This window comes from Aquarana catesbeiana, linkage group LG04, assembly GCF_042186555.1.
Source record: "Aquarana catesbeiana isolate 2022-GZ linkage group LG04, ASM4218655v1, whole genome shotgun sequence".
NCBI lineage: Eukaryota > Metazoa > Chordata > Amphibia > Anura > Ranidae > Aquarana > Aquarana catesbeiana.
This window is the reverse complement of record NC_133327.1, coordinates 617,900,612-617,917,288: the sequence shown is the minus strand read 5'-3', so window position 1 is coordinate 617,917,288 and position 16,677 is coordinate 617,900,612. Positions and strand designations below refer to the sequence as shown.

General features: G+C 40.7%; 1 protein-coding gene across 2 annotated transcripts in view; it reads right to left on the bottom strand.

Annotated features, from left to right (window-relative positions):
• Positions 1-2,308: 2,308 nt before the first annotated feature.
• The window catches only part of EHD3 (EH domain containing 3), a 107,432-nt gene continuing 93,063 nt past the window's right edge, over positions 2,309-16,677 (bottom strand). For both annotated transcript variants that reach the window (XM_073628288.1, XM_073628289.1), the window contains 2 exons: positions 13,139-13,303; positions 2,309-6,226 (listed from right to left, as the gene is read on the bottom strand). In XM_073628288.1, coding sequence (XP_073484389.1) covers positions 5,699-6,226; positions 13,139-13,303 — 693 coding nt within the window. In that variant the 3' untranslated portion in view covers positions 2,309-5,698. The remainder of the gene's footprint in view (positions 6,227-13,138; positions 13,304-16,677) is intronic.

The window sequence follows — 16,677 nt, the reverse complement described above, 5'->3', positions numbered from 1 at the left end:
TGCGTTTTTTTTAAAATAACAAACATGTCATACTTACCTCCACTGTGCACAGAGTGGCCCCGAACACCGACTTTTGGGGTCTCTCGGCGGCTCTCCCGGCTCCTCCTTTTATCAGATAACCCCCTAGGACAGAGTTTCTCACCCAGGGTTCAGTGGAACCCTTGGGTTCCTCTAGAGCAGTGATTCTCAACCAGGGTTCCTCCAGAGGTTGCTAGGGGTTCCTTCAGTATTGGGCAATTTCTGCCTCTCAGATAAGTTCCCACTGACACCATTTATCTTTTTAACTATCTGTAAGGAGGTAATTCTTCCCAATGACCACAAGTGTAAGGACCATTCTTCCCACTGACCATCACACTAATGTATCATGAGTTGTAGATTTCTAATTTTTAGCAGGAGTTCCCTGAGACCGGAGAACTGTTGCAAGGGTTCCTCTGTGTTGAAAAGGTTGAGAAAGGCTGCTCTAGAGGTTGCTAGGGGTTCCCTGAACAATGGTCAATTTCTGCCTCTCAGGTAAGTTCTCAAGGACACCATTGATCTTTTTAGTTATCTGTAAGGGGTAATTCTTCCCAATAACCACAAGTGTAAGAAGTATTCTTCTCATTGACCAGCACACTAATGTATGATGAGCTGTAGATTTTTCATTTTTATCAGGGGTTCCCCAAGAACGGAGAAGTATTTCCAGGGTTCCTCTGTGTCGAAAAGGTTAAGAAAGGCTGCCCTAGGAGAAGCGCTCTCCCGGTGGGGTACCTTGCAAGGGCACTCCCGAGTCCATCATTCAGTGTCCATAGACACAATGCCAGACTTTGCCCCGCCCCCAGCACCCGTGTCATTGGATTTGATTGACAGCAGCGGGAGCCAATGGCCGTGCAGCTATCAATCTATCCAATCAAGAGCCGAGAACCCCGGGTCAAAGGAAGCTTGTACAGGTGCTGCACAAATGTAATAAAACACATCACGGCAACCTGTCTCAGTATTCCATTTAAGAGCGGTGGGCTGGCTTTTGGGAGGGGTTATGCAATTATCAAAATACCTCGATAAGTGAATGTCAGTCTGGAGGATTGGGTGTTCTTAGGCAGGCTGTATTTACATGCAGACTACCCCCAGGTAATGCCCACATGTAAGGTTGATGATTGGAAGTACTGAAATCCACGGAATGAAAGTGGGGGGGCTAGAGACAGTCAGGCTACATCTGATATATATATATATATATATATATATATATATATATATATATATATATATATTTTTTTTTTTTTTTTTTCCAAAATAGCCAAAAATGAAAAACGCCTGTAAACGAAACGCGGCTAAACGCGAGTTACCACATTTAGAAGTGTTTGGCGCTTGAAATGCCTCTAAACTCAGCTTCTGAACCCATTTTTTTCATTACAAAAAAAGCCTCTAAACTCAACTGCCTAGAAAGGACTATAAATGACCCTGTGTACATGTACTGATAAGATAACAGAGGAGAGTTCAGGAGCAGTTGAAAAAAATGCCCAACTGCTCCTGAACGCCCGTTTATACCAGCAGCAGTGTACATGAGGCCTAATGCACATTGTGAAAGGCTCACAGTGTGCAGTGAAATCGGTGCAGGAGAGGAGTCTTCACAACTGTGCAAGAATGAATGCAAGGTAGGAATTTAGTGTTAAATGCAATTAACAAAAGCCACACAATGTTACTTTCCTTTGTGTTGTCTTATTTAAACTTGTATAAAGTCCATGCCAAGTCATTTAAATGACAACTTGAGCTTTTTAGCTCTTATGGAATATTCGCTCTGTAATATTTTGTTAATGTTCATATTCATCCAAAATCACACTTACATTGCCATCTTGTCAACCTCTGGCCAAATCTCTCTCACAGAATAGATATAGACTTCTCCGCAATTAGTGTGACAAAGTTGCCATCATCCCTAAACAATATGCAATGGGAACCTCATTAGAATGGGATTTTTAAGGCAACAAACAAAGAGAAAATTTTTTTTTAAAAAAGTTGAATAAGTTTTATTTATACAAAGATTGTTAAAAGGTGATTAAACATATGAAAATATACATTTACAAATAATACAAAATGATACACTACAGAAGTGGCAAAGAATTATATGATCCAACGCGTTTCAAAATGATTAAATTTCTTCTTCAGGGATAAATTTTTGCCAATATCTGAAAGGCACAAGAGTAACATAAATATACATACATATCTATTTTTGAACAACCGGCAAAAAATATGTGTAAAAAGGCTTACAGTAATCATGATTGACCCAGCGAAATCTCAGTATGATACTCCAAGAACCCCCATCCAGCCAGAAAAGACCGTTTTCTGGCTGGATGGGGGTTCTTGGAGTATCATACTGAGATTTCGCTGGGTCAATCATGATTACTGTAAGCCTTTTTACACATATTTTTTGCCGGTTGTTCAAAAATAGATATGTATGTATATTTATGTTACTCTTGTGCCTTTCAGATATTGGCAAAAATTTATCCCTGAAGAAGAAATTTAATCATTTTGAAACGCGTTGGATCATATAATTCTTTGCCACTTCTGTAGTGTATCATTTTGTATTATTTGTAAATGTATATTTTCATATGTTTAATCACCTTTTAACAATCTTTGTATAAATAAAACTTATTCAACTTTTTAAAAAAAATTTTTTCTCTTTGTTTGTTGCCTTAAAAATCCCATTCTAATGAGGTTCCCATTGCAATCTCTCTCACAGTGCTTAGTTTTAAAAAAACTCTAAGGCTTGGTTTCCACTAGTGCGACTTGTCCTGCGACTTGGGACTGCAAAGTCACATGACAAGTTGTACCCCATGATTTCCAATGAGTACCATTCATAACTGTGCGACTTCAAGTCGCAGCGACTACAAAGTAGTCCCTGCACTACTCTGGTCCCACTTTGATGCGACTTGAGGTCCGTAGACCTCAAGAATACACAGGCATTGCTTCAAGATGCATCAAAATTGCACGATTTTCAGGTCGCAATAGTGGAAACCTAGCCTACAGGACCAAGCATGACACCATACACTTGCTTCAAATGACACCATATTATCTGCATTGCATGACACCATACTATCTGCTTCGCATGACACCATACTACCTGCATTGCATGAAACCATACTACCTGCTTCGCATGAACCAATACTACCTGCTTTGCATGACACCATACTATCTGCATTGCATGACACCATACTATCTGCTTCGCATGACACCATACTACCTGCATTGCATGACACCATACTACCTGCATTGCATGAAACCATACTACCTGCTTCGCATGAACCAACACTACCTGCTTTGCATGACACCATACTATCTGCATTGCATGACACCTGCTTTGCATAACACCATACTATCTGCTTTGTATGACACCATACTATCTGCTTCGCATGACACTATACTACCTGCTTTGTATGACACCATACTATCTGCTTCGCATGACACCATACTACCTGCTTCGCATGACACCATACTACCTGATTCGCATGACACCATACTACCTGATTCGCATGACACCATACTACCTGATTCGCATGACACCATACTACCTGCTTCCCTTGCAGCAGAAGTGAGGCTAATATTCTGAGTAGAGTCCAACACCCCGAACAATTGTTTTATGTTATAACAATTCCAATATTCATGGTGTCCCTGTTAGATTTGTTTTAAATATATTTTTATCTGTAATTAATATTTATTAATTTATTATTCATTAGTTTATAGCTAAAGTTCACAGTTTTCCAGTCCACAGGATATATTCTGATCTTTGTTCAATTGGTCTAATGGGTACATTATATACTCCAATGTGCCTTAGTTGTGTCTCTGATTTAAAGTGGAATTCCAGGTATAACTAGTCCTAAAAATGCTCCCTACCCCTCCTAACACCTATTGAACCTGTGTAAGAAAGATGTATATACTTACCTATGCTCAGGTCGCTCTGGCTCTTCTGTGTCAGTCAGCACCGCTTGCTGGGGAGAGGAAGGAATGCTGACAACGGATGGGCCATGGCAGCCTATGGGTGATATCACCGCTGCCGGGCATTGCCAGTCATTGTTGGCACTCCCTCCTCTCTCCTGCAGCCGGCGCTGGCTGACACAGGGGAGCTGGGTCACAGGACCGGACCAGAGTGGCCTGAAAATAGGTAAGTATACAGACCTTTCTTCAATTGATTAGTCAACATAGGCATTAGGAGGGGGGATGAAGCATTTTTAAGATTAATTAGGTATAGCCTGGGCGTCCACTTTAACACCATGATTTCTATGTTTCAGTATTTATCGGCGTATAACATGCACTTTTTTCCCCTTAAAATCAGGGGAAAATCATGGGTGCATGTTATATGCTGATCCCCCCCTGAGGGAAGAGGAGCGTCGCCGAAAAAGACCAATCCGATCCGAGTGTACTGTGTACTCAGCTACGCTCGCAGTCACGCCCAGTCCCGCCTCCTAGCTTTTACATCCTGCCGTTGGACCGGTGTTGTGTCCATCATAAATATATTTTCTAAATACATTTTCTCATCACCAGGAAATAGCAGTCTTATGACTTCTATGAGTGACTGGTTAAAGCTTGTAGGAGGGGTTTTCATTCTGCTCTGACTGTCCAATGCGGCTGCAGGACCCCTGATCCTCTGGACAGTGCTTTTCTTGGGAGTGTCACCCTTCCAAGAAAAAAAAAACTGTAGCAATACACACAAAACTGAGCATTTGCAGTGTCCCCCCAAGGCTCTGTTCTATCAGGATTGGGGAGAGTGGAAGAAGGGGAGGATCAGAGAAGACAGGTTTAAACAGTCTATTAACACAATGTGGAGGACTAACCCCTTAGGTTCCACAGTGAGTATAATAAGCATGCTTTACTGCATATACACAGATTTTACTGCTTTGGGTTTATTAACACTTTAAGTGACATAAATACAAATCCTTTGGTGGGTAAAACAGCTCGCATAGATGTACAGTTTTTCATTTGTGTATTTAGCTTCTTGCCTGGAGGCTATTACACCAGAGCAGATGAAAAGGGGGAGATCAGAAGTAGAGCTTCCCCTCTTTTTGGAAAGATTTAATCTGTCACATCTCCAGGACAGGAAGTGAAAGGAATTCTTTCGCTGGAAGAAATAAGAACCCGACAGACGTTGTAACCCCCTTCCCATTCTAATCAGTTTTGGCTGGATTAGACCTTCTCAGACCCACATCCATCAACCATTCTCACTAAATCTCAATACCACTTGACATTCCTCATACATAAACTTTGTCCTGTGAAAGATAAAACAACAAATGTGCTAAACTGTCATCATTAAGATCTAGCTACAAGGATGTAACACAGAAATTTCGATATCATGGATGACAAGATGGCTACATACACAGAACAACATTAAACAACAAACTGATAGGACACCGATGAGGTATTTAGATAGCAAAGAAAAGGAATTGTAAGCACAATACAGCGCAACACAGACTGGGAAGTACAGCATGTCTTTTCAAGGTCTTTTTTTTTTCCCTTCTTCAGAAATGTTTATTTTAGTAGTTGTCAGCCCGAAAACAAAAAAAAAACTCCATTAGCTTTAGGTTATTCTGTTAATAAAAGCTCTGCTTCCTTTTTTTTCTTTAGCATAGCATCCTGATATAGATCGAGAACTATCAACCAAAATGCTCACAGTAGGTTCACTTCACATTACACATTTTAACTTCTTGTGTTCTCCTCCGTCTTTATCTGGTTAAAATTACCCGACCATTTTTCTTTTGGATGGTGGGATGAGATGGCAGGGGAGATCGTTGGGAAGCTCATGGCCTTCTAGTTTAACCTTGATGAGGTGATTGGCTAAGGCAAACTCTTCGTCGTCTAGCAAGCCGTCCTTGTCTATGTCGGCCAGTTTCCAGATCTTGCCTAGCACCGTGTTAGGCAGTTTGGACTTTACCATTTCCCTCTTGGCATTGGCCCCAGTGACCTTGCCATTGACCGGAGACAGCGTGTAGAAGATTTCATCGTACATGGGCTTGTCTCTGGATACCACCCAGTCTGCATCATCGATGCCTTCTCCTGCCCCCTCGCCATAACCGTGTCCAAATGGGCCATTCTGGGTGCCCTCAAATGCACCTCCCTTGACTATCTGAACTGGTTTCTGAGACTCCTCCTGTCTAACTAGGACCATCAAGTGAGCGATGTCATGTGCTAACATCTCGTCCACGGTTTCCAGAAGCTTGTTCTTTATGGGTTGGAATTTTGTGAAGTCTTGGGATTGTAGAAGGTCCTAAGCAAAAAAAAAAAAAAGATATTTAGAAGCTCACACAACAGGTATTTAATCTGCACTTGCAACGTTTCTAAGTAAAACTCAGAGCACAAAAAAAATCCTAAATTAATGTTCTTCAATAGCCACAGAGGAAATAAATCCACTCTGTGTTCACTAAATGAAACAAAAGAATGCTTGTAGCAATGGATTTTTCTTGGCATATAGTAAATGGCACCACAGAATGAATTCATAAAACCTTAATGTTTATTATACAGATATTAAAATAATATAGCACCATATAGCACTGTGTCCAATATTTGCAAAGTAAAGTCCACAGATTTTATTTCATTTCAACATCCACATGTCATCTCAAAGTGTTTCTTATGCTTTAAATATCTTCATCAGGAGACAATGTGAACCGTATCCATGTAGGGGAACCCAGTTGTGTAAAATCAAATGTTTCTGTACAGTTTTCTGGAGTAGGAATTCTCAATTCCAGCAGGGAACATCTGAGGAAAATTGTAATCCAGAAAATAAAATATTCTCATAGTCCTATAGTTTCTCAGATCAAGTCTGGGGGACTTCAAAAACAAGCAACAATATTTATAAAAAAAATTCAAAGCTTTTCTGATCTGGAGCTGAATCCAACCATCCAAAGAAATGATGTATCAACAAGTGTATAACCCACATAGCAATGTATGCAATGCAATCCAGTTTGATGGGATAGGCTCGGGGGATGTTCTCTGAAGTACCTCTCATCTGCTGATTAGTAGGGTTGCATACATTGCTGTGTAGGTTAAAGATCTAAGCTTGTTAATGCACCCCTATGGATGGTTGGATTCAGTTCTAGACCATAAAAGATTAGAACTTTTGTATGAATATATTGTCTCTTGTTTTTGAAGTCCCCCGCTCTTGATGTGAGAAACTATAGGACTATTTTAGAGAATCATAATTTTCTGGATTGCCAATTTGCTGTCCCTTGGATGTTTCCTTCTGGAATTGTGAATTCCTACTCAAGCAAACTGTACAGAAACTTTTGATTTTATACTACTGGGTTTCCCTGTAAGGATACTGTTCACATGTGCTCCTGATGAAAAGGTTTAAAGCAGTCAAAATTCATTGAGCTGACATGTGGATGTCGAAATGAAATAGAATCTGTGGACTTTACTTTGCAAATATTGGTACTATATTCAATTTTATTATCTGTATAATAAATTTTATGGTTTTATGGATTCATTATGTGGTGCCATTATTGTATGTCCAGAAAAAAATTCATTGCTACAATAATTGTTTTATTTCACACATATTTCAAGATTAAGGGCATATAGGACAGAGAATCTAACTTTTTTTGTTTGTGTGCACCAAATCCTCTGCAAACCCAAATATTATAGGAGTGGTATTATTACTGTGCTGCAATTAACTTGTGCAGAGTGCAGATCTGTGGGAGGGACCCAGCAGACCCAACCAACTACAGGCTTCCTGTAGAGAACTAGAGGAGGGGGCAGGTACAAGACCAGTCACACTGTGTAAAGAGAGGGAGCAGCAGTGACCGGTCTTTATTACAAGAAGCTCCTGCGCAGAAGCAAAGTTTCACACGGGATTACTGCAAAGATCTGGAAAAAGTACACCAAAAATCAAAATAGAATACACATTTCGCTTGAATTTAGAAAGTATTAGCTTATCCCTGAGTTCAGGGACAATAGACAAAACATAGGAAAATGTGCATGTATTCCAGAGATGTACCAAATATTTTTTTATTTTTTTTGCCCATGCCAGCATTTTTTTTTTCAAATATAAATTTTATTAATTATCATAGAAAAAGGGCAAGGCCCCGAACAAATTACCACAATGGTATAAAATAGAAAAGTGAGGTCGCAGCCTCCTTACAGTATATCATAATAAAACATAGTATGTTTATACAAGTAAAGTTCTTATCAACCTAGTTCTACCATATGATATTATCCCTGACGTGTACATTTTCTCAGTATTACATCATCTCAGAACAGCAAAAACCTAGTATATTCACAATAGACATTGATCAATGTCGCCTTTAAGCGTTTACTATTTATAAACAGGTGTGACTGCATCAGTCCGGAGGTAGCTCCATGCCAGCATTTTAACCCTCCACATAATATTGCAGCATCAAGCTTTCATGCCACAGAATAGACCAACATCTGAGCATGCAGACCCAGGAGGATCCACATTACTAACATATTATAAATGAGGTCCGTACAAACATAATACAGAGAGGAATCAATCACAGATATCCCGTTACTTGTGCCAGAGCCCTCTTCTTTTGAAAAAATAAATAAAAAATGTTTTCTGCTTGGATCTTCTTCCCCCAGGACAGAGCCAAGTTTACACCAGCGGGATCTGGAACTTATCACTGCTCCTTGCCATGGCTTATATTAATCTAGTAAATGACAGTGTTGCCTTGGAAAAGTTTGACATTTTCCTAAATAAACAAGAAAGCTCACTTAAATTTAGCCTTTTTCTATCTTTAGAAAAACTGCTATAGAATCTTTCTAAAACCATCCGATGTCTGAACAATATATTTTAAAAGGTCATTCCACTTAAAATGGATATTTCATGACGACTTCATATATTTAAGATTTTGGTACATGTTGATAAGTTAAAGCACCTAACTTCTTATATCTCTCAGTGACTCCGTAGGTGAGGTTAAAGTTAACAACTAGGGAGAGTAACACAGATCTCGCCTTTTAAAAAATACTTCTTTGTTCCATCACCTCCATGCTCCCCTGGGTGCTAACAGATGAAGGAATTATGGAACTACTGACATGTAAGCATTAAGCTTTAATGGCTGGACCACTTAATCTGCAAATTTAAAAAGACTAAAAACAACTTTTGAAATTGGAGCTGAACTCCCGGCTGAAGACACAGTTGCCCGTGTGCCCCACCTCCAAACTGTCTAGAGCAACCTTTCTCAACTGTTTTATCCCAGAGGAACCCTTGACCTAATTTTCAGGTCTCAGGGAACTCCTGCTAAAACCACTTTATCAAAGGCCCCCTACATTTGTGGTCAGTAGAGAGAATATCCCTTTAACAGTGGTGGTCATAATGCCATCCTTACAGATAGCGTTGACCCTGGAAGTATGCAAGCACATTCAGAAGGGAGGTCAATCTGCCACAGCTCAAGGAACCCCTAGCAACCTCTGGGGAAACCCTAGGGTTCCACAAAACCCAGGTTGAGGATGGCTGGTCTAGACGATAAATAGAGTTACTTTATTACTCCCTGGGGAGCTGGTGCTCTTCTCTGGCACTCCCATGATGTTGGCAGACCCTTAAAGCCTTTGTGTACAATGCAGGACCACTAGACTTGCACTAAACATGATAATGTCAGGGAGCTACAACTGTTTGGGCAGCGATGACAAGCAGCTTTGGGTACTGGTTGTGTAGTGTGGAGAAATTCTGACAGAACGAGAAATAAGGTACATGTTTCCCCTTATTCCCAATTCCCCTAGACAAAATAATAAGGCAGCTCTTGCAGTACAGGCAGGGGCCCACTGTAAGGGTACCTTTTTCTTCAAGGAATAAATATGTGAATGAATGAGCTTGTCAAAACTACAGCACTCAGGAGTGATCTAATAAACCAGGTATACTGTGGGTGGTAATTGTAATGAATCTACCAAATGGATGGATCATAAAAAAAAATAAAAGTACCAAATAAAAAATAAGGGATGAAAATTGTAGAAAATGATTGGTAATAGACAATACTAATGATATGTAACAACAGTATTAAAAGACGTGCGTGGGATAGCCCAGAGTGCTAAACCTAGCTAAAAGTAGGAGCTGCAGCTAGAAGACCAGAGGTGCTCACTTTCCAACCACTGGAAGAAAATATAAGAAACAACAGCACAACTCCATGTAGCATTAAAAACTAAACTAAATGACAATTTTTTGAAAAGTAGAAATGTACTCACTAAAGTACGCATGTTTAGGGCATGACATAAAGGTGACTTTGGAGCCAGAAATGTTCCAAGTGCAGCAAGAGGACCACAAGCCTTGGCCACTGGATGGGGATAAAGCGTGCTGAAGATGGAAGAAGCCGATGTCACTGCAACTGCAATCAGCGTTCAACCCAGGACTGTAATCCCCAACGTCACTGTAGACACATGTGTTATAGACATGCCTCAGCCTGATGAATAAGCCAACCGGCTTCGAAACGTGCCCCGTGTCTACAACTCATGTGTCTACCGTAATGCCAGGGATTCCAGTCCTGGGTTGAACACTGACTGCAGTTGCAGTGACAGCAGCTTCCTCCATCTTCAGCATGCTTCATCCCGAGCCGGCGGCCAAGGCTGGTGGTCCTCTGGCTGCCCTCTTGGACATTTCTGGCTCCCAAGTAACCTTTATGCCATGTCCTACACATGCGTACTTTTGTGAGTGCATTTGTATTTTTCAATAAATTGTCTTTTTTTTTTTTTAATGCTACACTGTAGGGTTGCGCTGATGTTTCCTTTGTTAACTTCTTCTCCAGCCAGGATTTCAGCTGTAACATGGTAAAGGTTATATGGAATTTTAGTTATTAGATTTAGATCTTCTGGGATCCAGGACACTGAACAGGATGGAGAAGCAATTGAGCAGGCACCTGGAGGGGGCAGCTATGTGATACCAGTGGAAGTACTGCATGGCTTCATGTTTGCTTTCACCTAAACAGAGCCTTTAACATTAAAGGGGTTGGAAACCCTTAAAGTTTTCACCTTAATGCATTATATGCATTAAGGTGAAAAACCTTTTGTGGTGCAGCAGCCCCCCAGAGCCACCCTTTTACTTACCTGGACCTGATTATTCCAGCAACAGGGACGAGCAGAGCATCTCCAGCTGCCGTCTCGGGTTCTCATTGGCTGGATTGATAGCAGCATGAGCATTGACTCCTGTTGCTGTCAATCAAAGCCAGTGACACAGGAGCCGGGGGTGGGGCCGAGTTCTGCAGTCTGTGTCAATGGACGCAGCAGCAGGACTCAGGAGCACGCCTGCATGAGTGCCCCGTCGGAATGCATGTCTCCATGGGGGCATTCGAGAGAAGGAGGCGCCAGAAGTGCCACTGGGGGACCCCAGAAGAGGATCGAGGCCCCTCTGTGCAAACCCTTGAGGAGGTAAGTATGACATGTTTGTTATTTAAAAAAAAAAAAAAAGAAAAAAAAAAAGAAAACACCTTTACAATCCCTTTAGAGACGGTTCACACTGAAGTGACCTGAAAGTCGTCTTGACTTTGCCAGGCAACTTCGAGGCAGCTTCAGGGAGATCCTGGGTAATCTCCATCTAATGTCGGATCCAAATCACATAAATTAAGATAAGGATCCAACTTGGAGGAAAATTCCATTGAAATCTATGGGTAGAAGTCGGCTAGAAGTCGCCTTGAAGTAGTACAGGGACCTTTTCTGAAGTCGGAGCGACTTTAGTAGTGTACATTAAGATGGCTCTCATTCACTTCAATGAAATTTCTTATGTCCAGCGACTTGGGGGCGACTTGAGGTCTGACAAGTTGGATCCCAAGGTGCTGTAGTGTGAACCAACACTTAACCTAAAACCTCAGGTGAAATGGACACTATCTCAGCGATAAGTGCTACAACAAGAAATACCGTTAAGCCATGAAAATGCTATCGCAATGAAGATGTAATTCAGGGAAAGGTTTGGAGCCTATGAATGTGTAAGAAATTTGTGCAACAGTTCAAAGACAGTGTATAGTTAGAAATTTAAGAATCTAAAGTGCTGTGGGTGTCACGTCTTTTCATCGTTTTTATAATTGTGGACTTATCACTTTCAAGCTTAGAAGTTTTGTTCAATATATATATATATATATATATATATATATATATATATATATATATATAGAAGCATAATCACAAGACTCATTAATTACTTATCACCATTTTTGCTTATTGTTTTTTTTGCATATAATCATCTCCTTGCAATCATTATATATTTATTCATTTTTAGTTTAGAGCAGCACTTTATATTCTGATAAAGCTTTGGAGCCTATTTACAAGGTGCTGCATCACTGCGGTCAAAAAAACTGCCAAGAAATCTGCATCAAACCGGACTGAGTGGGGCAAACACAGGTGCAGCATTGTATTCATAAAACTTTGGAAAGGGTTTGTATTCGCAACAGTACCTGAACTGTCCTTTTATTCCACACCCAATCACTGTCCATCTCTTGCTGCCTTAACCCCTGCAACATCTCCAAAATACGCCCCTTTCTAACCAATGACACCACAAAGCTCCTTGTTCACTCCCAGGCCATCTGTCACCTCGATTACTGCAACTCCCTCCTCATTGGCTTACCTCACTTCCATAACTTTTCCTGAGCCTCTCCCATCCTATGGAACTCCCTACCCCAATATGTCGGATGATCTCCTACTCTGTTTGCTTTTAGACGATCCCTGAAAACCAATCTCTTTGGAGAAGCCTACTTTGTCTCAACAACTGTATTTTTATTTTCTGAATCAGCTCAACCCCCACACATAGGCATGTGCACAGAGTGTGCCAGGTGTGCCTGGACACACCCTAATCGCCCTGTATGGTACAGATTTTCTCTGTTTAGAACCTTGATATTTCATCAAAGCCCCCTAATGGGGCTCCTTAAAAAATTGTAAAAAAATAATAAAAATAAAAACTACTGACACCATCCACTGCCCTACTGACACCAATCTTTGCCCTACGGACACTGTCCATTGCTCTGCTGACATCGTCAGTATATAAACACATGCACACCCTAATGCAATAGGCTGTGCACACCTATGCCCCCACAGTTATTACCTTTTGTATCACTTTACTCTCCCTCTCAGATCGTAAGCTCTAACGAGCAGGGCTCTCTGATTCCTTCTGTATTGAAACTGTAACGTCTGCCCTCATATTGTAAAGTGCTGCACAAACTGTTGGTGCTATATAAATCCTGTATAATAATAATACCTGCATCTTCTTAAGGTTGGGAAAGTCTCCTGGTGAGATCTGGTGTTCTTTCTCAATTCGACTATAGATATCACCCAGACTGGCAACCAGCTCCTTCTTTTTGTTGTCCTTGCCAAACACCGATGGCATCTCCTTCTTCAGGGAGCTGATAATATATGCGTGAACCTACAACAACAAAGCATAGTCATAAGATTATTTATGAAATTCAACTCCAGCCAAAACTTTTTTGTTAATGTGTGACAGGGAAGGGGCAGAGGAATCTATGCCCCCCATTGGATAGATGTTCTCCTATTTCATTTTGGAATTGGAAGTTTTGGAAAATCTCTCCATTGGGGTTACAGACGGGGAAAAAAACACTTTTTTTTTAGTAAAGTGGGGATAGATTATAATTACTATGCACGTTTCCCTGTCCTGGTAACCTCCCCTCATTTCCTGGTCTGCTTTCACAAGGATAGGAAGAAAGGTTAAATCTCCCTAACAGGGTCAAGCATAGAAAATGTTTTTTTTCTTTTCTCAAGTTCATCAAAAAATTAAAAAACAAAAGCCTTAGGGCTTATACACAATCTAATCCCAGCTCTGTGCTAGGACCAGGATGGCAAGCCACTTTCCTGCTCCTCCATACACCAAGTTGGTAGATGGGATAAGGAAATTGGGGAAACTACTGCGCTAATCCAAAAATAGTACCAAACAAAGCAGCTAACACTCAAAGTACAAACAAATATAAACATATAGTGTAGCGCTAAAATGAAAAAACGCATAAAACTGTGATAATCAATGTGTGTAACATTTAAGCAGAAAAAGTGAACTAACAAAGAGTCCAATGTTCACTGGTGGTGAACTGGAAATAAATGAAAATTCAGAAAATCGTGTCCATCTCATGCACAATAGCAAATCTTCAATTAAACAGGGACAGCACAAACAATATGCAACTAGCTGTGAAGTTGTAGCTGTGGAAAAATCCTTGGCCAAAAGGCATAAAGATGGATACTCTTACCAGATATGGTGGACCGCTTACCAATGGTAGTGGACCCGCTTACCAAAGGTAGTGGATTAATTGAGCTTATGTGGGCCAAGTGCCACAGAGTTAGCTCGACAGGAAAACGATTACTCCAAACAGGATGGTTCCACTCCTCATCCGTGATAGTCCAACCGAAGTTCCTGGATCTTTGTAACTCTCCAACGCAGTGTGTAACTTCCCCCCTATGGGGGAGCTGTCTGGAGGTTGGTGATGTATAAAAATGGACTCAATTGAAACGGGATAAACATAAAGAGAAATGGAGATCACAAGTAAAAATAAGTATATAAAGCAATGTCCTAAAGGAAGGTTGGCCCCAGTTGAAGTCCTTTAGAACGAAACGCATTAGAAATTTCTACGCTTGCTCCCCACATTGCTCTTTATACTTTTATACTTATTTTTACTTGTGATCACCAGTATTTGTACTCATTCATTTTTGATGTACCGTAATTTTAAATAAATACCTCTCTGGGTTTTTTTGAATTATACCATATGGAGTTTCTACATCTCTTTTTTTTTTTATCCCGGTTCGACTGAGTCCATTTTTATACATCACCAACCTCCAGACGGCTCCCCCATAGTGTGGAAGTTACACACTGCATTGGAGAGTTACAAAGATCCAGGAACTTCGGTTGGACTATTACGGAGAGGAGTGGAACCATCCTGTTTGGAGTGATCGTTTTCCTGTCAACCCTAACTCTGTGGCACTTGGCCCACATAAGCTAAATTAACCCACTACCATTGGTAAGCGGGTCCACCATATCCGGTAATCCACCTTTATTCCTTTCGGCCAAGGATTTTTCAACATCTACAACTTCACAACTAGTTGCATATTATTTGTGCTGTCCTTGTTCAATTGAAGATTTGCTACTGTGCATGAGATGGACACGATTTTCTGAATTTTCATTAAATTTCCAGTTCACCACCAGTGAACATTGGACTCTTTGTTAGTTCACTTATTTTGTTTAAATGTTACATACATTGATTATCACAGTTTTATGCTGTTTTTCATTTTAGCGCTACACTATATGTTTATATATTATAGTAGATGGGTCACCTGCTGGCACCTCTGCTGCCCCTTGTGACCTGATACTCAGTGTGTGCTCTGCCACAGGAGGTTCAGAAAGGCTGCAGAGAAGGACCTGGTGCCGGTGGTGGTGAATACTACATAATGTGTTTTCGCTCACTTATACGTAAAAATTTGAAAACATTTTTTAAAAAATTTTCTTAGAAAGCATTATTTTAAAAAATGGGAACATGCAATACTACTTTAAATACATAAACGTATACTGACACTAAAGTAGGCTTCTATGTTCAGTCCTTATGTAATTATATTCCTATAGAGTAAAGCCTGCTTTGTTTACTTTCAGGTTACATAGTTACATAGTAGGTGAGGTTGAAAAAAGACACAAGTCCATCAAGTCCAACCTATGTGTGTGATTATGTGTCAGTATTACATTACATATCCCTGTATTTTGCGGTCATTCAGGTGATTATCTAATAGTTTCTTGAAGCTATCAATGCTCCCCGCTGAGACCACCGCTTGTGGAAGGGAATTCCACATCCTTGCCGCTCTTACAGTAAAGAACCCTCTACGTAGTTTAAGGTTAAACTTCTTTTCTTCTAATTGTAATGAGTGGCCACGAGTCTTATTAAATTCTCTTCTCTTCTGCGAAAAAGTTTTATCCCTATTGTGGGGTCACCAGTACAGTATTTGTAAATTGAAATCATATCCCCTCTCAAGCGTCTCTTCTCCAGAGAGAATAAGTTCAGCGCTCGCAACCTTTCCTCATAACTAAGATCCTCCAGACCCTTTATTAGCTTTGTTGCCCTTCTTTGTACTCGCTCCATTTCCAGTACATCCCTCCTGAGGACTGGTGCCCAGAACTGGACAGCATACTCCAGGTGCGGCCGGACCAGATTCTTGTAGAGCGGGAGAATTATCGTTTTATCTCTGGATTTGATCCCCCTTTTAATGCATGCCAATATTCTGTTTGCTTTATTAGCAGCAGCTTGGCATTGCATGCCATTGCTGAGCCTATCATCTACTAGAACCCCCAGGTCCTTTTCCATCCTAGATTCCCCCAGAGGTTCTCCCCCAAAAATAAAATTCTCCCCCCAGGTAATCTGCAATGAACAATGATATGCACTCCATCTGCACTGTATAAAGTACAGGTCACAGGCTGAGATTCAGAACAAATCAGGTGTCCCTCTGGGTGTGAATGCTGCTTCCAGAGTTGGAATCACATGTGATAAGGGGATTGCGGTACTGAAGCAGCTTGTGACCTGTTCCACCTGTGATTACATGAGTGCAGTGCAGCACATAAAGCATCATCTGTGGCTCCTGGCACTTGCAATACTGAATCAAACAGGGAGTTGCCCACTATACAGTTAATAGACAGTGCAGGCTGTAGACAGACTAAAAGTAAACAAAGTGAAGATTATACTGGTCTGGATCTGTGATGACAGCCCTCAAAAGCACTGGAAGAAAATGGCAGAGTTTATATTTGTAAAGCTACTTGGT